Below are 20505 nucleotides of genomic sequence, written 5' to 3'. Positions count from 1 at the left end.
AAAGGCAGCGGGTACCTATTCCGAATGGTGTATTTGTTTAGGATCCGATAATCGCAGACCAACCTAAGTTCCCCAGTCTTTTTGGCTACAAAGAATACCGGTGCCGCAGTTGGAGAACTAGATGGGCGAATAAACCCCTTGGCTAAATTTTCATCTAGAAACTCCCGCAAAGCTTGCCTTTCCGGTACAGTCAAGGCATACAGCCTCCCTGCTGGCAGTTTCGCACCTTCTGCCAACTTGATGGCGCAATCATATGGCCTGTGCGGTGGTAATTTGTCCGCTTCTCTTTTACAAAATACATCAGAGAACTCCCCATACTCAGCAGGCACTCCCTCCATATCAGAATGAGTAACATTTAGAGTGCAACAATCCTGCCTCTTTAAGATCACTTTACGTGTTGCCCAATCTACATGTGGGTTTACTACAGCTAGCCAATCCATCCCCAGGATCACATCATATCTAGGCAAGCTCGTAATATCCCACACAAACGTTCCCGTTACTCCCTGCACCTCCCACGTTACTGCTGAGGTTTCATGGTTAACCACCCCAGTCTCCAGCAGTCTCCCATCTGCTCCTTCCACCCACACGTCGCATGCCTTGCGTACTCTAGGAATGCCATGCTTCTTAGCAAACTCAATATCTACATAGGAGACCGTAGCCCCTGAGTCCAGCAGTGCCAAAGTAGAAACAAGTTCCCTTCCCCCAACAGATAATGTAATGGGTACGAAAACATGCTTCCTCCCCTCAGTTGACTGCTTGAGGAGCCCTAGTGCGTTGGACTCACGTCGCACTAGGGCTGGCCTTTTCCCGAAAGCTGGGAAGGTTTCACATTACAATTTTTGGCAAAATGCCCAGCATTCCCACAGTACAAACACAAGCCCAGCTGCCTCCTACGGCTCTTTTCCTCTGTAGACAGCTTTTTAAAGACCCCAAGCTCCATGGGCTCTTCCCCCATCACCACAGGTGCCCTGGTTACATGCATGGGTGGCGCACACATTGCTTTTGAGTGTTTACGAGCCTCGAACCTTGCGTCTAAACGCAGCACCTTAGCTACTAAGGCGTCCCAGCTTTCAGCCGGCTCCAAGCGTGCTAATTCATCCTGGAGCATATCACTTAACCCGGCAGTAAATAAAAGCATGAATGCATTTTCCCCCCAATCCAGCTGGTGGCGATACAGGTTAAACTTATTTAAGTAATCCAAAACAGTCCCCTTTCCCTGTTTCAACCGATACAGAGCCCACCCAGCGTTCTCCGTGCGGAGAGGATCCCCAAAAGTATCAGTTAACAACTTTTTGAAATTATTCAAATTGTCCTTGACTGGGTCATTTCCCAAAATTAAATTAGTGGCCCATTGTCCTGCGGGACCGGTCAACAAACTCAAAATAAAGGCCACCTTGCTAGTGTCTGTAGGAAAAGCATGAGCACTGAGCTGAGAAAAATAAAGCTCCACTTGTGCCAAAAAGGTTGGCAACTTGCACCTGGTTCCGTCAAAGCGTTCAGGAGTCAAAACATGTCCTTTCACAGCCTGAGCTGTTTGGATAACGGTAAAAGCCGTTTGCAATTGGTCTACTTTGGCCCTTAACTCATCCATCGTCTTCCTGACGGGTTTATTGCTGCAATAAACTTTTTATGGGCGTTGGGCAATCTGTCAAGGACAGAACGCCACAAGATTCAAAGTAACAGAGTTTATTAGATTACAGAACTCAAAAATGCCCGTAAAACACAAGGGCCAGGCAGTTTTTGCCTTTAGGAGCAAAAAGGGGCAAAAGTAAATGTTCAAAAGATAAACCGGATTAAACCGGAGTTTAATCCGGGTAAAAACAAACTGCTTGCTTCAGCCTGGGTATAAACGAAACGAAAGCCAAGGAACAAAAGATACAAAGAATGCAACTAATTGGCAGCAGATTCCTCTCTGCTGCCAACACTGTGCTTAGAGTAACTTGCGTCGCTCCCCCACACACACAGCAGACAGGATCTCCAACACGAGTAAATCAGCCAAGGATTGTAGCAGTTGAGTAGACCAGTTCCGTTCCGTAGATCAAAGCCAGAAGCAGACGTTTGTAGTTTTTCCAAGTCCAAGAAGGGGGGAAGACAAGCCGTGGTCAGTTCAGTCCGAGTTCTCAAAGCAGGAGATGGCGTCCGTCAAGAAGACGACGGAAGGTCAAGCTAATAAGAGTAAGCACAGGTTTGCACAAACAAATGCCCACACAATCCCTCCCGCCGTCTGACCCTGGATTCCAATCAACTTACGTCACAGCACAGGAAAGCACACAAGTCTTCAGGGAAGCGTCCCACACACACACGGATCCCAAGCGTTTGCCCAGATTACCTTGCCCAACGCAATTTGCAATTGCTCTCAAGCCCCATTTTATGCCAGTTACAAATCTTCATCACTGTCAGCTGTCCTCCTTAACCCGGGCGTTTCCTCATCACTTTCCTCGTCAGAGCTGGAACACCTCTGACTACGCCCAACAGCATCTCCAGCTGTGGATCCCGTCCCATCCCTCCAGCTAAACCATGGGTCTAATCCTGAAGGTCCCCATTCATCTTCTGTCCCATCATGGCCAGTGGCACCCACTTCCTCCCTTACCCGAGTCCAATCCATCTCATCCTCCTCTGAGCTAACCAGCCCCTCCTCCATTCTCTCCGTAAACCCTTCGAAAGACTCCTCGTCAGATGGTGCTGCAAATATGTCTCGCAGTCTTTTTCTCTCTCGCTCCTCGAGAGTATCTGACTCTCGAGGAGTCTTACGCCCACGTCTGTCAGTAACAGAGCCATGAGGCTCAATCATAACACTGATATCCCAGGTTCTCTCTTTGAATGGTTACGACAAAAATATACTAATGCATAAAATATATAGCAGATCTTCAAAAGCGTTATTTCAGATGTCCAAAAAATATCTACTCTCCCATAAAATATATTGCTTTCATATCGTGCTCTCGAGAGACCAAAAAGTTAACAAGGTTGATTTACTTACAAACTTAATATATTTAGCATATAGGTACATTGCTTATTGGTTTCATATTAACTGATACTCCTTTCAGTCTAATACAGGGGTCCCCAAACTAAGGCCCAGGGGCCGGATGCGGCCCTCCAAGATCATTTACCTGGCCCCCGCCCTCAGTTTTATAATATATTTTATATCATTTTTAATAATATAATAATTGTATATACATATAATATTGATAATATTATAATGTTATACAATATAATGCTAATAATAATACCATATAATAATATTAATTATATGTTATATATTACATATGATATTACAGTATAGTGGTATAGTTCAATATAGTAATATATAATGCTAATATTGTGCTATGCTAATAGTATAATATATTGTATGTACATACAGCTGCTCTGAGTCCCCTTTGGGGTGAAAAGGGCGGGATATAAATGTAATAAATAAATGTAGTAAATGAATAAATAAATAATTTTAGACTTAGGGTCTCCCGAAGTCTGAAATGACTTGAAGGCACACAACGGCAACAATCCTAATTAATTGGCCAAAAGCAGGCCCACACTTCCCATTGAAATCCTGATAGGTTTATGTTGGTTACAATTGTTTTCCTTTTTAAATATTGTATTGTTCTTTCATTGTTGTTGTTGTTGTTTTGCACTATAAATAAGACATGTGCAGTGTGCATAGGAATTTGTTTGGGTTTTTTTTTTTTCAAATGATAATTCAGCCCCTCCACAGTCTGAAGGATTGTGGACAGGCCCTCTGCTTTAAAAGTTTGGGGACCCCTGGTCTAATACATTACTGAACATTAACTTAATATAAACTGACTACTCACTGCAGCATACTGTACTATACTCAACTATACTCAACTGACTTCATACATCAACTGATGCAAACAGACTACTATGCTATACTCAACTGTACTGCTTTTTTTCGTGTCAGGAGCAACCTGAGTTGCTTCTGGTGTGAAAGAATTGGCCGTCTGCAAGGACGTTGCCCAGGGGACACCCGGATGTTTGGATGTTTTTACCATCCTTGTGGGAGGCTTCTCTTATGTCCCCGCATGGAACTGGAGCTGATAGAGGGAGCTCATCCACGCTCTCCCCGGGTGGGATTCGAACCTGGCAGCCTTCAGGTCAGCAACCCAACCTTCAAGTCACAAGGCTTTAATCTACTAGGCCACAGATTACTGCTAATGCATACTGACTCATTTTCTAACTGACATCAACTGACTTAACTGACTTCTAACTGACTTCTGATTCAAACGGATTCTATAATGGAGTCTCACTCTGAACAGTCTCAGGTCTGGTCACATGGTCTGTAATCCCTCCCACAACTTCAAACAACATAGTGTTAAGGGAAAATTGTATACCAATATATACATACAATATAGTAAGCAATCTTAGTTATATACATAACAAATAACTTGTATAGGAGGCTTGTAGAAGGTTGCTATTTCCAACACCTTGGAACTCTTTCTGTTGGGGCATGGCCTGAACAAAGATGGCATCATCAGGTCATTATTATAATTTCTGTGTGAAGTTGAAGGGTCCCAGCCATTATTTTTAGCCCTTTTATTTTAATTTAATATGTCTTCATCTACAAAGTGGCTGTGAGAGTAATCAGATTTAAAATAAGCATACCTCATAAGTAAGCAAAAAACTGAAGTGGAAAATTACCATACATGGAAAAAAATGAAGCCAGCCTAAGCACATGACCAAAATAAAATAATATCGACAGTGTGCCAAAACAATAATAATCTGAGGCCCACAAAAGCCAAAAATTTGACTTTTTTAATTCATGCTGTTAGTAAACTCAAAAACTCTACAGTTGTTGTTTTTTATCCGTGCCTCTGTTATGAATTCTTCCTTCTTCTCCACCTCCCCTTTTTTTTGCTTTGATTTCCATTAACCCATCTGTTCCCAATCTGTTGTCCTATATTTGTTTTCAGCTACAATCCTGTTGTCCCTAGCCAGACTTAATTTCCACCATGTTTTTCTGGTGATGATAGGGTTCACTGTACAACCTATCTTGAGAGCATCAGATTGGAGAAGACTGTGTCTACAGTCTTAAAATTCTTTTTTTTAAAATTATTTTATTGCTTTTTGATACATCCTAACAATTAACTCTTTTTGCCATACATAACTTATTTCAGTATACATTGTTCCAAAGGTAACTATTTCTTAAATGACATTTCAAACAGTTCTTAGAAATGTATCACCCTCCACCCCCACCCTCCCCCCATACCCCCCACCCCCCTGGAACAGCCATTCAAAATTGTCAATACATCAGTTTAATCATGTGGAACGCCTGGTTCAAGGTACGGTATCTTTCGTCTCCGTCTATTTTGTCGATTAGAACAGTCCATTTCCTTAACCAGTCTTGATCTTTTAGGCTATTTGTATAAATTTTTTTCTTTTGAATGATGAAATCGTTAATTATATATTCTGATATATAAGTCCACCAGGTTTCTACATTCCATTTTGTATCATCCCTCCATCCTCGGGCTATCGTGGCTTGTATTGCGGCTGTCATATATTTTAGAATCTCTGTCCAGTTATTATTATCTTCCCTTACCTTTACTGTGAGAGACATGTATCTAGCTTTGTCCCATATTAATTCTTTCCCTATTATTTCTTCCATTATTTTTCTTATTTTTCTATAGAAGTTCTGAATTTTTCTACAGTCCCACCACATGTGGGAAAATGTACCTATTTCCCCACAGTTATGCCAACACTTATTTGAAGTATTTCCCGTTATATGTGCTACTTGGAGTGGGGTTCTATACCATTTAGATATTATTTTCCTTTGTGTTTCTTTAATCCTTATATGCTTAATTTTAGGAATATTGTCAATCCAAGTCCCAATTAATTTCTCAGTGAAGTTTTTTTCCTGTTTCCAATTATCTATAATGGTTATTTTTGTATTGTAAGTTAATGTGATTAGTACATCATACAATAGCCCAGTTATTCCTTTATCTATTTCTATTTTCCTTTTAATTATTCTATCCAGTGGAGTTTCGACAACTTCTCTTCTTTTCATGGCCTGGGCTTTACTGGACAGACCTAACCATGCTATCCAGTTCCCTTGACCACATTTATCTTTTATTTTATCCCACTTTAGTATTTCTCCTTTGGGATTCATGATGTCCCCAATCCTTTTGAAACCGTTTTCCTTCAGTGCCCTAATTAGATTTGTGAATGTCTTGTCCTTATTTTCCAATGTTTCTAGTGGGAAAGGGTCAATTTTATTTATTTGTAATTTATTTTGCCATTTTTTCCAGATTAACAACATTGAAAAACAAGGGCCCGCTTTTAAATTCTTTAAGTCTTTTCTATCAATTCTCTCTCCCAATAATGTTCCCCTTTGCCAATTATTTGCTTCCTTTTCTGTTTGCACCCATTTTTTTGACCCTTCCAATTCGAATTCTAATAGCCTCGCTAACTGGCTTGCCTCGTAGTATATTCCCAACGAGGGAGCTCCCCAACCACCCATTTCTTGTTTACTATAGTATAAAAAGTTGGCAATTCTATTTTTGTTTCCTCCCACTACCCATTGTTTCATAGAGTTATCCCACTTCTTCAACAAATTGGTAGGAATATTCACCGGGAGGGTTTGGAACAAGAATAAAAATTTGGGCAAGATCTTCATCTTATAGATTTTTAGCCTTGTAGATATGTCTCGGAATTTCTTTCCCCATGTAATAATTTGTTTGCTTATATTTTTCCATAGGTGATTATAATTCATTTGTATTATATTGTTGATGTTTTTTTGGTATATCCACTCCTAGGTATTTCATCTTCTTGTAGTGATTGTAGTGATTCCTCCACCTCCCCTAAAATTATCATAACATCATCAGCATATAAATTAATCTTAATGTCTTCCTTGCCCATCTTATAGCCTTTAATGACCGGGTTATTCCTTACTAAGTTTGCTAAAGGTTCAATGGCTAATGAAAATAGGGCCGGGGAAAGGGGGCATCCTTGTTTAGTTCCTCTATTAATATTTATTTGTCTGGTTTGTGTCCCATTTACCAAGATAGTTGCTTTGTTTTCACTATATAGTTCTTTTATTACCTTGCACACTTTCCCCCCCATATTACATTCCTCGCAGAGTCTGTTCAAATATTTGTGATCTATTGAGTCGAATGCCTTGCAAAAGTCCAATTTTAATATAAGTACTTTAGATTTTTTTTCTGTGGCATGGTTCAAAATGTTCAAAATATTCCTTATAGGGTCTGCTAATTTCCTGTTTTTTACAAAACCGTATTGATCTTCATTAATTATATCCGGTATTATATCTCTCAGTCTTTTTGCTAATATTTTAGTAAATATTTTGTAGTCCACATTGCTTAGGGATATTGGTCTATAAGAATTAGGATCAGTCTTAAAATTCAGCATAAGTTCAGCATGCAGGACTTGTACTGCTGATCTTTATAACTGTCATTGCAGATACTTGCTCTTTGTCAGAACAGTAATATTATGTCATATTGATTTTATTTGATGTAAAAGATAATATCACTTTTTGCATCATATTGGACTGTTCAATGTAGACACTGTAGTGAATTGTGTATCATACTCTAGTTTTAGGATTGCTGTTACATATTATGAATCAGGCATAACTGAACCCTACACAGATACGTTGTGGTTTTTCTACTGTGCACTTTGTTATGGCTCACGCTCTGCATGCCCATACTTACCTGGAAATATGTACTGTACAAGAAATTCTTGGGAAAGGGGGCTTGAGCCAACTCTCCAAACTAGTTTATTCTGATTCTGCTACAGCTTAACTGTTTCCCAGTTTCTTGAGTTACTACATGGATCTAAAGTACAGGCAACATTAGTGGCTTCTTCCCAGGTGGCTTCTTGTTATCATCCATTTTTTCTTGATAACATCCCTTTTTACTTTCTTCATCGACATAAATGAGCAATCAGAGTTCTCAATGTCACCAGGATCACTGGTTGCTTTAAATTAATTAAAAATAAAACCTTTGAAGATCAGTGCATTAAAATCAACGTAAAACTCTTGTTTTTACTTTCAGGGTCCTAAAGGGGAAGCTGTTGGCTCTATAACACAACCATTGCCTAGCAGTTATTTGATCATCCGAGCAGCTTCAGAATCAGATGGTATTTTTTTTTCCTTTTGAGATCAGTTTATTACCATTCTTAATGTGAAAGTATTTGAAGCAAATGATAATAAGAAGTAGAATAACTGAGTATGTAACTGGATATTAGATTTGACCAAATACTATAGTATATTATGAATGGCAGGTGGGAGAAATTTGCTCTATAGGCCATATGCAGTTCACACAATGCCTATTCTTTGGCATGCCAAAGCTGTGCATTCCCTGCTCCTCAACACATACACAAATGCCTGCAATGCCACCAAATGGCAGATATTGCGGTTGGAAGTGAACTCAAACTGTGATTTCCAGGTTTGTTTGTTTTTTAAGGCAGTGCATCCCTTCATAAGAGCAAAAACTGAAGTGCCCCATATCTCTTCTAATTAGATAAGGAAGCCGGAAATAATTTTTGTAGGATATATTGCTTGAATTCCTTTAGAGGTCGGGGTAGCACTGCAAATACCACTGTGATCAAAGAATTTCAGAAAATGGTTTGTAATGGTGACACTATTGCATTCTTTGCTTATGGTTTACAGATTTTATGCTTTCAGTTTACTTTTTCAGAATAAAAAACAAAGACAATAAAATATTGTGAGGTTTTTCACTATGCTTAGTTCAACCATGGAAAGCTTTGCCTGAGATTCTGGTGAAGGAAAACAGCTATATTTTCATTTGCCTTCTTCAAATAGTGGTTTTAAGAAATTGCTAAATTGGTTTTTAAGTTAGCTCAGGATTTTAAACAATCAAAATTCATCAAAACCATTTAGAAAATAGTGAAAAGGTTATAAATGTTAGAGCTAAGAGGGCTGCAAAATTAAATTAATCAATGAAATATATTAAAAGGAACAGTGTTTTGATGTTTTGTTTTGCTTTTACAGTATAGTTGACCCTCCATACCCACAGATTCTATGTCTACAGACTCAACCATCCATGGCTTGAAGATATCCCATCCCCCCTCCCAAAATTCCAAAAACTTAATATTGATTTCGTTATTTTATATAAGAGACACCAGTTTACTATGCCATTGTATACAATCGGACTTGAGCAGTTATGGATTTTGGTATCGACAGGGGTTCCTAGAATCAATCCGTAGAAGATATCAAAGGCCCACTGTACAACCCTGTAACCCCTAAGTTGGAAAACACACAGAAATTTGATGCTTGAGACGCAGTCCGGATTATCAGAGCTTTGCATTTAACTCTATAAAGAGATTGCATTTCAGTTTCCATGTCAACATGGGAAAATCCATGCCCTTCACTTCTTCAGGGAAGAAGAAAGAGGATCCAAAGTCATTGAGTTCACTGACCTTATCGCAATGTAAGAAAACATTGCACTTTCCCTAGAGCTGATTTAAATTATTTCTAAATATAGGAAATTGTTTAAACTTGTCCTATGTTTGATCTAAATGCCCCCTATTGCAAGCAATGCAATAAAGAAAAAACAAGAAGGTTGCCCAATGCTGCCCTGCCCCAGAACCTGTCTGGGTGTTGGGAAGGTTGGGCATAGCAACTAGGATTGCTCTGCCTATTTATTAAAAGAGTGTGTTGGAGTAATTAATTTATTGTGTATACATATATATAGAATCCCTGAAAGAATGTAGATAGCATCCATTATCTTGGGAAATGTTCCTTGTTTTTTCTTGCATTAATACAAACAGAGCTTCTTGATTCAGAAATACTGGTTTTTACCTAATATTTTTGCATTTGGTTTTCTGATGTTAAAAATTTCCAAGAATAAGAGATATAAGGGGCTGCCCTTCTGTGCAGAGAACTGGGATGAGGGGAGGATCAGGTGCATATACAGATACTTAAGACAATCTTTCAGATTATTGCTCTAAAATTGCAATTTTATTTTCCAGCATGACCTAACCAGATCATTCTTTCAAATCTTATCTATTAGACATTGCATTAGTTCCAGGTTTTGTCATTAATAGGCTTATTGAAATTGATGGAACAAACTTTTCCCAGTAGTGTCATTGTAAGTGTAAAGTTTAATTCCTGAGCAATGGTATATATATAGGTTTTGGTTGAATTTAGTAACTATTAAAAATAATGAACTATTGGAGGAAGAACATCAAACCAGTCCATACTCCAGGAAATAATGCCCGACTGCTCACTGGAGGGAAGGATATTAGAGGCAAAGATGAAATACTTTGGCCACATAATGAGAAGACAGGAAATCTTGGAGAAGATAATGATGCTGGGGAAAATGGAAGGAAAAAGGAAGAGGGGCCAACCAAGGACAAGATGGATGGATGGTATCCTTGAAGTGACTGGCTTGTCCTTAAAGGAGCTGGGGGTGGCAATGGCCGACAGGGAGCTCTGGTGTGGGCTGATCCATGAGGTTACAAAGAGCCAGAAGCGACTGAACAAATAAACAACAAAATTTTGAGGATAGTTTCCAAATATTAGACAGAGTAGTCCAGTATCTTTCCTTAAGAAGTGTCAAGGACAGAACGCCACAAGGTTCAAGATAACAGAGTTTATTGGATTACAGAACTCAAAAATGCCCGTAAAATACAAGGGCCAGGCAGTATTAGCCTTTAGGAGCAAAAAGGGGCAAGGAAAAACGTTCAAAAGATAAACCGGATTAAACCGGAGTTTAATCCGGGTAAAAACAAACTGCTTGCTTCAGCCTGGGGATAAACAAAACAAAAGCCGAGGAACAAAAGATACAAAAGAATGCAACTAATTGGCAGCAGATTCCTCTCTGCTGCCAACACTGTGCTTAGAGTAACTTGCGTCGCTCCCACACACACAGCAGACAGGATTTCCAACACGAACAGATCAGCCAAGGATTGTAGCAGTAGAGTAGACCCAGTTCCTTTCCGTAGTTCAAAGCCAGAAGCAGACGTTTGTAGATTCCAAGTCCAAGAAGGGGGGAAGACAAGCCGTGGTCAGTTCAGTCCGAGTTTTCAAAACAGGAGATGGCGTTCGTCAAGAAGACGACGGAAGGTCAAGCTAATAAGAGTAAGCACAGGTTTGCACAAACAAATGCCCACACAATTCCTCCCGCCGTCTGACCCTGAATTCCAAAACAACTTACGTCTCAGCACAGGAAAACACACCAGTCTTCAGGAAAGCGTCCCACACAGATCCCAAGCGTTCGTCCAGATTACCTTGCCCAACGCAATTTGCAATTGCTCCCAAGCCCCATTTTATGCCAGTTACAAATCCTCATCACTGTCAGCTGTCCTCCTTAACCCGGGCGTTTCCTCATCACTTTCCTCATCAGAGCTGGAACACCTCTGACTACGCCCCACAGCATCTCCAGCTGTGGATCCCGTCCCATCCCTCCAGCTAAGCCATGGGTCTAATCCTGAAGGTCCCCATTCATCTTCTATCCCATCATGACCAGTGGCACCCAATTCCTCCCTTACCCGAGTCCAATCCATCTCATCCTCCTCCGAGCTAACCAGCCCCTCCTCCATTCTCTCCGTAAACCCCTCAAAAGACTCTTCGTCAGATGGTGCTGCAAAAATGTCTCGCAGTCTTTTTCTTTCTCGCTCCTCGAGAGTATCTGACTCTCGAGGAGTCTTACGCCCACGTCTGTCAGTAACAGAGCCATGAGGCTCAATCATAACAAGAAGTCTCCCCTTCTCCCGTTTAATCCAAATATAGTAGACTCTCAGTTAACCAGCATCCATAGGGATTGGAAGATATTGAAGAAATCAACTTTCTCATTGTTTTTGAGTTATTATTAAAAATAGGCCCAACTAATACTGTATTCTATTCTGTATTCTGCCATAAACTCTGTATTAACTTGATATTACAATTGAAATACAGTAATTAACAGCAAATTAAAACAAATAAAGATATACATAATGGAATATAGTTTTACTGTGTTATAGAAATAGCTTTGCAAATGCAGTATGCAATTTTAAACATGTTTGCAGTTACTTGAAAATTCGGGCTGCTTGAATTCTGGTTAACTGAGAGTCTACTGTGCGTGTATGTATAAATAAAGTAATTGAATCCAGTGCCTTGTGTTTTGGAAAATCAGATGCAAGAGATGCATCCCCATGTATAGTTGCATGAAAATGCATCTTATTGAAATAAAAGATGAGAATTGGGGCTTAAAGAGACCCATTTAAATGATTTCCCACAAGCAATGAGATATCTAAAATTCTAGTTCTGTGCTATAAAGCTATTAAGTTGAAGTCCTAACATATTCCATTTGTAATTCCGCTAATATGAGAGGTGTACAAATATTCTCATTTATTTCTAGGTAGATGTTGGATGGATGCCTTGGAACTGGCTTTGAAATGCTCAAGCTTGCTCAAGCGTACAATGATTAGAGAAGGTAAAGAGCATGAACCCAACTTAACAGATGGTGCACATGTGTCTTTCTATGGCCTGCTGCGTGCAAACAACGTGCATAGTAGTGAAAGCTTTCCGTAAGTCAGCTAAATGTTTGTTTCATTACTTGACATTGATGTCTGTTTAGAATTATTTTAAAGAAGGAATGTGTGATGTAAAGCACCAACAGTAGCCACTACTCCAACCAGCCATCTTCTTCCTTTCCCTAGAAAGTTTCTGGCTCAGAAATCAATCAAGAGGTTTTCTAAGGTAGAAGGCAAGACAGGGTTCTTTACTGATGGTTTACAGCATGCCTGATCGTTTTTGGATCTGAGGGGAAGAAACAGAACAATCAGGAAGAGAAAGGTGGAGAAGTGGTTAAAAAGCCTTGGCTTTGTTGCTGCTGCTGTATTGTAGTGGGCTGCTTCAGAGTTTTCACCCATATAGCCACTGTGTCCTGTTGTTTTAAGCTTCATGTGTGTCTGTTGCAGCTTTTTCAAAGGAAACAAAAGAACAACTGAAAAAGGGACATGTAGTCAATGCAACTAATTACTCAAGCTATGTTTGTTCTTACATTATGTTTCTTTACAATTTTCTGCTGTATTTTCTACGGTCTATAAATGGGAATAGGGAGTGCTAATAATTCTTAGGCATGTTGCTGTGATAGGTACTTATACAGTTCCAAATATCACTACAGAATTTGTGTGTCTAGCTATATCTCATTCAGTTTTAGCACTGAGATTGCTTTGGCCATCTTGATGAATGACTTACATGGGGAATGCAATCCAGTCCATTCTTCCTGTTGCTTTTGAGACCATCAAATATAGTATCACTCTGGATAGGCTGCCTGGAATGGAAATTGGAGGCACTTTCTTGCTGAATGGGGTTCTGTGGGATTACTGCTCAACTACCTACCATTTCAGATACCTGGAGGTTGCTAATTGTATACTGTTAGATCCATGAAACATTAAAAATATTTAAAACTTTATGCACACCTTAAAATCCAAATTACAATTCAAAAGCCCAGCCCCCATGAATTTGTAAACACCTAAGGGGAGAAAAATGTTTTTTACCTGCAGGTGAAAAGCAAGCCAGCATGGGACCATCCTGGCCTGTCTAGGCAGGGAGTTACAAAGACTGAGAGCAGCCATGAGAACATCCTCTTCCATGTTCCTACCCAACAAGCTTGAGAGGGTGATAGGCCAGAGATAAGGGCCTCTCCAGAGCTCTAGCTGGCTGATAAAGAGAAACATGGTCCTTCAAATAACCTGAACATTAAAGTAACATTATAAACAGCTAGTATATTATGGGTGAAATTAATCATAACACGGTGAACATTAACATAAAAGTGCTGAACTGATATCATCTCATAGTTTGAGAGAGGTGCTGCTGATATTCAGATAAAATACCCTGTTCGTTTTCCCCTTTTTATCAAGGCAGTGTTGGCCTGTAGTAATGTACAGGCAGTCTCCGACTTACAAAAAACATCTGAATTATAAATGACTCATAGTTGCAAACGGGTGAAACAGCAGGAAGTGAGAGAAATCTACCCCTTGGAAAGGAAATTCACTCCTGAAAGAGTTACAATGAGGAAAAGGTGTCTCCACTGTTTGTAACTTGGGGAGTGCCTGTACTGGATTAAGACAAATTAAATGAAGCTCAGTACAAATATGATAGCCATACAATTAATAAGTGTTCATTTAACCAAGGGAGTGGTGTTCATCTGGTGCTAAGACAAGTTGCCATCTTCCTTTTATACCTAGGCCCATTGTGCTTCTGCATGGCCAGATAAAATCTGGCCTCAGTTATCCATGTTCTGTTTAAGCTCCAGGTTAACTGCTGCAATGTACCATATTTACTCATCTAATGCACACCTGTCTGTGAAGAAGTAATTCTTTCTGCTTGTTTTGAATCTCTCATGATTTTGCTTTGCTAAATGACCTCACATTCTGCTGTTATAAAAAAGCACTCCTCACATTATATTCCCTATTTTCTAGACCAAAGAATGCACAAGTGTGGTAGTTCTTTTTCCATAGTTCCATCATTGTTTGAAAAAAATTTGGAAGGTGCAGGTTTGGCCTTTAAAAGCCCCATATAGCTTAAGCCCAAAACACTTGAAGGACCAGCAGGATCCATATGTATCTGCCTATATAATAAGATCTTCACTGGAGGACTCACTCTGGAGATCCTTACCATCTAATGTGATGCTGATCACTAACAAAGTGAGAAATCTTTTGGTGCTGGTGTACCACTTACATATGTTCTTCCCAGAAAATAAGATTTTGACGGGAAACAGAAGGTCAGCTGCCTGTCCTCCCATCCTTTTTGCCTTTTTAAAATTATTTTGCACTTTGAAATGGTCATATGACTGGTAAAACAAATAAACTATTATTATTATTATTATTATTATTATTATTATTATTATTATTATTATTATTATTCCCAGAGTAATTTATGTTGGGGCTACCAGACATTCCTATGCAGCAGGCAGTTTTCATTTGGTTCTCCTGGACCTTTAGAAATTATTTTAATATAGCTTACTGTTCATGCTGCCTTTAATTTTTTGTGCTTTGTAGTTTTTGATATTTACATGTTTTATTACTTTATTTTACCACTAAGTCATGAAGGCTATAAAAAAATTGCTGATACACAAAACAGCCCCACTTAATGCATTGTTCTGTTTCAGTCAGTACAGCTGCAGCAAATTTAGAGAGTGGTGATTGGTTGAGTTAACCATGTGTCATAATGCCAATATTTACCAATGGCTTGAAGTAATAAAGGGCCCACATTACGATTGTAGCTCTCAATTACAATTGTCAAAGTGATTTCTTTACAGGCAGTATTATGGTTATATGAATACTTCCATTTTAACTTATGTTGATGTATTTTGGAAGAAATACTGTATTTTTATACTAAAATCTATCTCAGGTTTAACTGACAAACTAGTATATTATTAATAAGATCACTACCCATGTACATATAGATATGTGTGAGTGTACATATATAAACCAAATGTATATTAGAATACTGTGAGCTTTGAAAGTATGGACTCTTCTCCTCAATCAGTTGGAGAAGATATACTCCCTGAGATAAGGTATGCTATAGAGCTAAGGAATATAAATAGATATTTTAAAATAAAGATGCCAGAAACAAGATACTGATAAATATGTATTAAGGTTTAGAAATTAATTTGCATCAATTTTCAGTAGTTAACACAATCAAATTTAACAATTTTTCTGTCCTGTTAATTCTTTGTTGACAACATTTCTCCTTAAAAGCCATTAAAAGATGGAAAGTCCATAAATTTAGCTTCATTGAGTTTTGTTTATTGAATGGAGAATATCAGAAAGCTATTAGTTGAGTACAGAGGTTATCTTACATTTTCTTATTTAGTAAATTATATAACGGAAGCAGAGAAACACCAAAATTGAAACTTTTCTATCTCCTTCCCTCTCCCACCCCCATCTAGTTTAAACGATAGTGAAATTGAAAGGCATCACTTTAAAGATCCAGATCTCTATTCCGATAAATCGGATAGGGAAAATGATCATGATCGTGATGAATCCGATAATGATGCCCTAGGAGAAAGCGACTCTGACACATCAGAGCGGCAGGACGACTCTTACATTGACCCTGAACCTGATCATGTCAAGGAAACGACTTACATAGAAGAAGCACATGAAGAACTTGGTGAGGTAAAAAATAGTTTTTATACAATTGTAATGAGTATATTTCAATTAAATTGGAAGCATACTGGAAAGAGAAAGACAGTGTCAGTTTGAATGTAATTGAACTGCAAAATAGTTTTGTGTAGGTGGCTATTTTTATTGTCTTTGTATATTCTTAAGGTCGACAATTTTAGAATCATCAATAAGTTGTCAGTGTATATCTAAATGTAAACCAGCTCCTTAAAAAGCAAATAGAACTATTAGAAGTTGTGCTGATAAAGTGCTAGAAAGGCATGACAATTACAAATGTAAAGAGTCAGTTTGTGTACCATGTAATTTTAGTTGAGCAACACAAAGGTGAACAAACCTGATCTAGAACTATAGCTCTGATCAGAAGCAAAAACATCACCAAGTGCAGTAAAAAAGGCTAAACAGAAACCTGGAACTAGTTGTTCATCTGGGAGTTGTAAGGTTATTGCAGGCCATGAATGTTCATCTATCGTCTAATGATTCCTTTCCTCAAGTATTCCCTGATTTATTCATGAGTAAAGTGTTTCACATCTTATATGTTATCCTTTGCTCAGTCAAGTTGAATACTCAAGGCTATTTATTTTAAAGAAGTCTGTGTTAGACAAGTATGTTGAAAAAAATGTCTCTAGAGAGCCATCCAAAATTTGCCTAAATTTAATGTTTAAACAAACAAGAGGACACATAGAAAGAATTTTGGATTATTGTGTATCAAGCCAGATATCTTTCAGTAATGTATTAGCTATGTCAATGTTCAAGTCTTCCTACATTCTGATTTGTATTTGATGAAGGCAGGAGAAGCTTCTCAAACAGAAACAGTATCAGAAGAGAATAAGAGTTTGATCTGGACACTGTTGAAACAAGTACGGCCGGGAATGGATCTCTCTAAAGTGGTGCTTCCTACATTTATTTTGGAAACACGTTCATTCTTGGACAAACTCTCTGATTACTACTATCATGCGGACTTCCTATCTGAGTGAGTTCATTTTATTATTTTGCAATAAAAAGAATGGCTATGTGTTAGCTCATAGTTTTTCTTATTTTAAACAAAAACTATCAATTATAAATTTGAATTCATTTTTGATGTGAAGTGGGTACTGTGTGCTACACAAAGGAGAACTTGAAGCTATTGGGAAGATAGTTTGGGTTTTTTCGTGTCAGGAGCAACTTGAGAAACTACAGATAGTGAAGGTTAACCATCTTTTTATTTTCTTTTTTAGTATTCAGTATTCATAAAATAGTATTTTAAAAATAAAATGGAAAACATTATCTATAATCCATCAGATTCTTATTTCATATATTTGTATCCTGCTGTATATCACAAGATCTCAGGGTGATGCATAGATGTTGTCTTAATTCCAGCACCACCTTCTGGGTAGGCCAAGCTCAGTGGTCCTTTTTGTGTATGTTTAGAAAAATATATCACTTACCAGTAGTTGACTTCTTTGAAAATACAACAACAACAATAATAGTAAAGGTGTAAAGGTTTTCCCTGACATTAAGTCCAGTCGTGTCTGACTCTGGAGGTTGGTGCTCATCTCCATTTCTAAGACGAAGAGCTGGCGTTGTCCGTAGATACCTCCAAGGTCATGTGGCCGACATGACAGCATGGAGCGCTGTTACCTTTCTACCAAAACGGTTCCTGTTGATCTACTCACATTTGCATGTTTTCAAATTGCTAGGTTGACAGAAGCTGGGGCTAATGGGGAGCTCACCCCTCTCCTCAGATTTGAATCACCGACCTCTCTCGTCTCCACCAGCCGTACTTGAAACAGGATGGTGTCAGGATAATGATAGCAGCCCGCAGAATATCCCAGCCCCTTTTATTCTTAGTGTGATAAAAAATAAAACATACACATGAGTCTGTTGCTTTAAAGTAGAAATTTTTTTTTAGTTCTATTCACTGTAGCACAAAAACACAAAGCAAAACAGAAGAGTTGTTCTCACCAAACAATATAATAAACAATATCTCCGGTGAGTCTTCTTTAAATGACGACACGCAAACACATTGCAAACAATAGTCTCTCTACTTTGTTATTAGTAGAATGTTCTTATCTTCCATAAATAAGCAGCACTTCAAACGACTTCAACAGCTTCTTCAGCTCTCAATGAGCCATCAAGCTAAGCTAAAATGCAAAGCTCAAAACTTACAAACTTAGTGCCTTGTTTTATGCAGAAGTTGATAACACACCCAATTAACTTGTGGCAGCTATAACAGAAAAGGTTCTGATCCTCCCTGTTACTTAGAAAAAGCCTATTGTAAACCTCTAGTAGCAACAAGTGGGACTGCGAGGAGGGCCTCCTGCACTGACTGCAGTGCCCATTTTGGTTTGCATGTAGAGACACGATTGATTAAATAGCCTGGGCCCGAATCATTTAGGGCTTTATAGGTGATAACCAGCACTTTGTATTTAGCCTGAAAGTAGACCAGCAGCCAGTGGAGCTGCCGTAACAGGGGAGCGGTTCTCTCCCTATACAGCGCTCCAGTTAGTAACCTGATTGCCAATCTCTGAACTAGTCGAAGCTTCTGAACTACCTTCAAAGGCAGCCTCATGTAGCGAGTGTTGCAATAGTCCATACAAGATGTAACTAAAGTGTGGGCTACCATGGCTACTCTTCTCCTTCCCTGCAAATGTTTAATAGTTTTGCATGAAAGAAGTGAGCATTTCTTTAATTATTTAGGTGTACTAAAGGGGAAAAGAACCTTTCTCTGTGAGGGAATGTGTAGAATGCTGAAGTCCCTTTTAAAAAATTCCATATGTTCCATGAAGCCACAGATCCCATATGTGTGACTGGACAAGATGAATGTTTGAAGAACACCAATACACAAGAAAACTGTTGCTGAGTGCTGCTGTTCTTGAGCTTAGGGAAGATTTATGATTTCCCTGCATTTTCTAATATATTAGCATTTGTTTCCTAGGTAATAATTGAAAAAGAGGTTCAAGCTTTATATGACATGACAAAGATTGATCTATGCTTTACTTAAATGTAGATCACAAATTTGTTGAATCTCATTCTAGAGCTGCCCTTGAAGAGAATGCTTACAATCGTATGAAACAAGTTGTGAAATGGTATTTGTCGGGATTCTACAAAAAGCCAAAGGTAACACATTGAATACTTTTTGAGTCAAATATAATCCTGTGGTGATGGAAAAAATAATCGGATATTTATGTCGGTATTTAAAAGATCTAGGCTGCCATGGTGGGCTATATGAAATGTCTCTCTTTGCCCAATCATCCTAAATCTAGTGAAAAATCTGTTTTAAAAGTGTTTCTCTTTGTCTAATTTTTCCTTTATTTGCTTGTGGTTATTTTAAATTTCAGCATCAGATCTATCGTGTTGGAATGGCTAAGAATGCAATGTGTTAGGAGTCAAGCTGACTTTGCAAACTGCTGTATGATTTGGACTAGATGGTCCATGTGGTCTCATCCAATTCTATTCTTCTATGATTTTCACCAGAACTATTTTTACCATGTCATGTATGAAAAGATTATAAATGAATACTTATAGTTAAAAATGAATACTTTATTTATTTTCATAACAAATTATTCATTTCCCCAGCTATTGTTACAAATGGGTCAGTATATCTCAGAGGGTTTTTTCTTTTAAAAAACACCTTAGCTTTGGACATTGTAGTGCCTTCTTTCTGGCCCACCACTTTTTGGTACCATACAAAAATGATTTGTTTCTAACCAGGAGTTATTTAACCATGACTGATTTATTTATATTTTATGTTGCTTTCATGAATCACTTCACGTAGAAAAGTCTGGTCAAGTAGAACCATGCATTGTTTTGTAAGTAAGGGATGGGGAATGTTGGAAAACAAGTTGCAGTGGTCTTAAGTAGCATAGCCAGTAGTAAGGAATGGCAAAAACTGCCATCCAACAATATCTAAATAGCCAAATGATTCAGATCCTTGTTCTAACTATTATGTACATTCTGGGTTGATCTTTAATACAGCCATACTCTTATTTACAATATGTATTGTCTCATATGACCTCTTTACAACCTTACAGAGATGTGCGCAGTATTTGTTCCTTTTGTTTCATTTGTGTTTCCATTTCGTACCGTCCATTCGTACCCCGTGAAGTATGACATCATTGGACTCCAATTGTAGAATATTTGAAAAAAAAATGCTTTGGACATTTGGATGAGATTTTTGAAATTATAAATGGTATATATAAACATGTATTTGTCTTTTCAGGGTCTTAAAAAACCTTACAATCCTATACTTGGTGAGACCTTCCGTTGCTTGTGGGTTCATCCAAAGACCAATAGCAAGACTTTTTATATTGCTGAACAGGTATTACTAATAATATGACACAAGTCTGTTTTTTTAATTAGCTTTCTTCATTTCTTCCATATGTTATATTTGCTCACAATGTTGCCCAATTAGTAAAAATCTAAAGTAGAATTTGGCATGTT

At 38.3% G+C, this 20505-nt stretch overlaps 1 protein-coding gene across 4 annotated transcripts in view; it reads left to right on the top strand.

Moving 5' to 3' along the window:
- The window catches only part of osbpl8 (oxysterol binding protein like 8), a 103722-nt gene that overhangs the window by 67502 nt on the left and 15715 nt on the right, over positions 1-20505 (top strand). For all 4 annotated transcript variants that reach the window (XM_062980868.1, XM_062980870.1, XM_062980869.1 and 1 more), the window contains 6 exons: positions 8007-8091; positions 12315-12483; positions 15855-16080; positions 16872-17056; positions 19101-19182; positions 20285-20383. In XM_062980868.1, coding sequence (XP_062836938.1) covers positions 8007-8091; positions 12315-12483; positions 15855-16080; positions 16872-17056; positions 19101-19182; positions 20285-20383 — 846 coding nt within the window. The remainder of the gene's footprint in view (positions 1-8006; positions 8092-12314; positions 12484-15854; positions 16081-16871; positions 17057-19100; positions 19183-20284; positions 20384-20505) is intronic.

This window comes from Anolis carolinensis, chromosome 5 (assembly GCF_035594765.1).
Source record: "Anolis carolinensis isolate JA03-04 chromosome 5, rAnoCar3.1.pri, whole genome shotgun sequence".
Lineage (NCBI taxonomy): Eukaryota > Metazoa > Chordata > Lepidosauria > Squamata > Dactyloidae > Anolis > Anolis carolinensis.
This window is presented reverse-complemented; position numbering and strand designations above follow the sequence as displayed.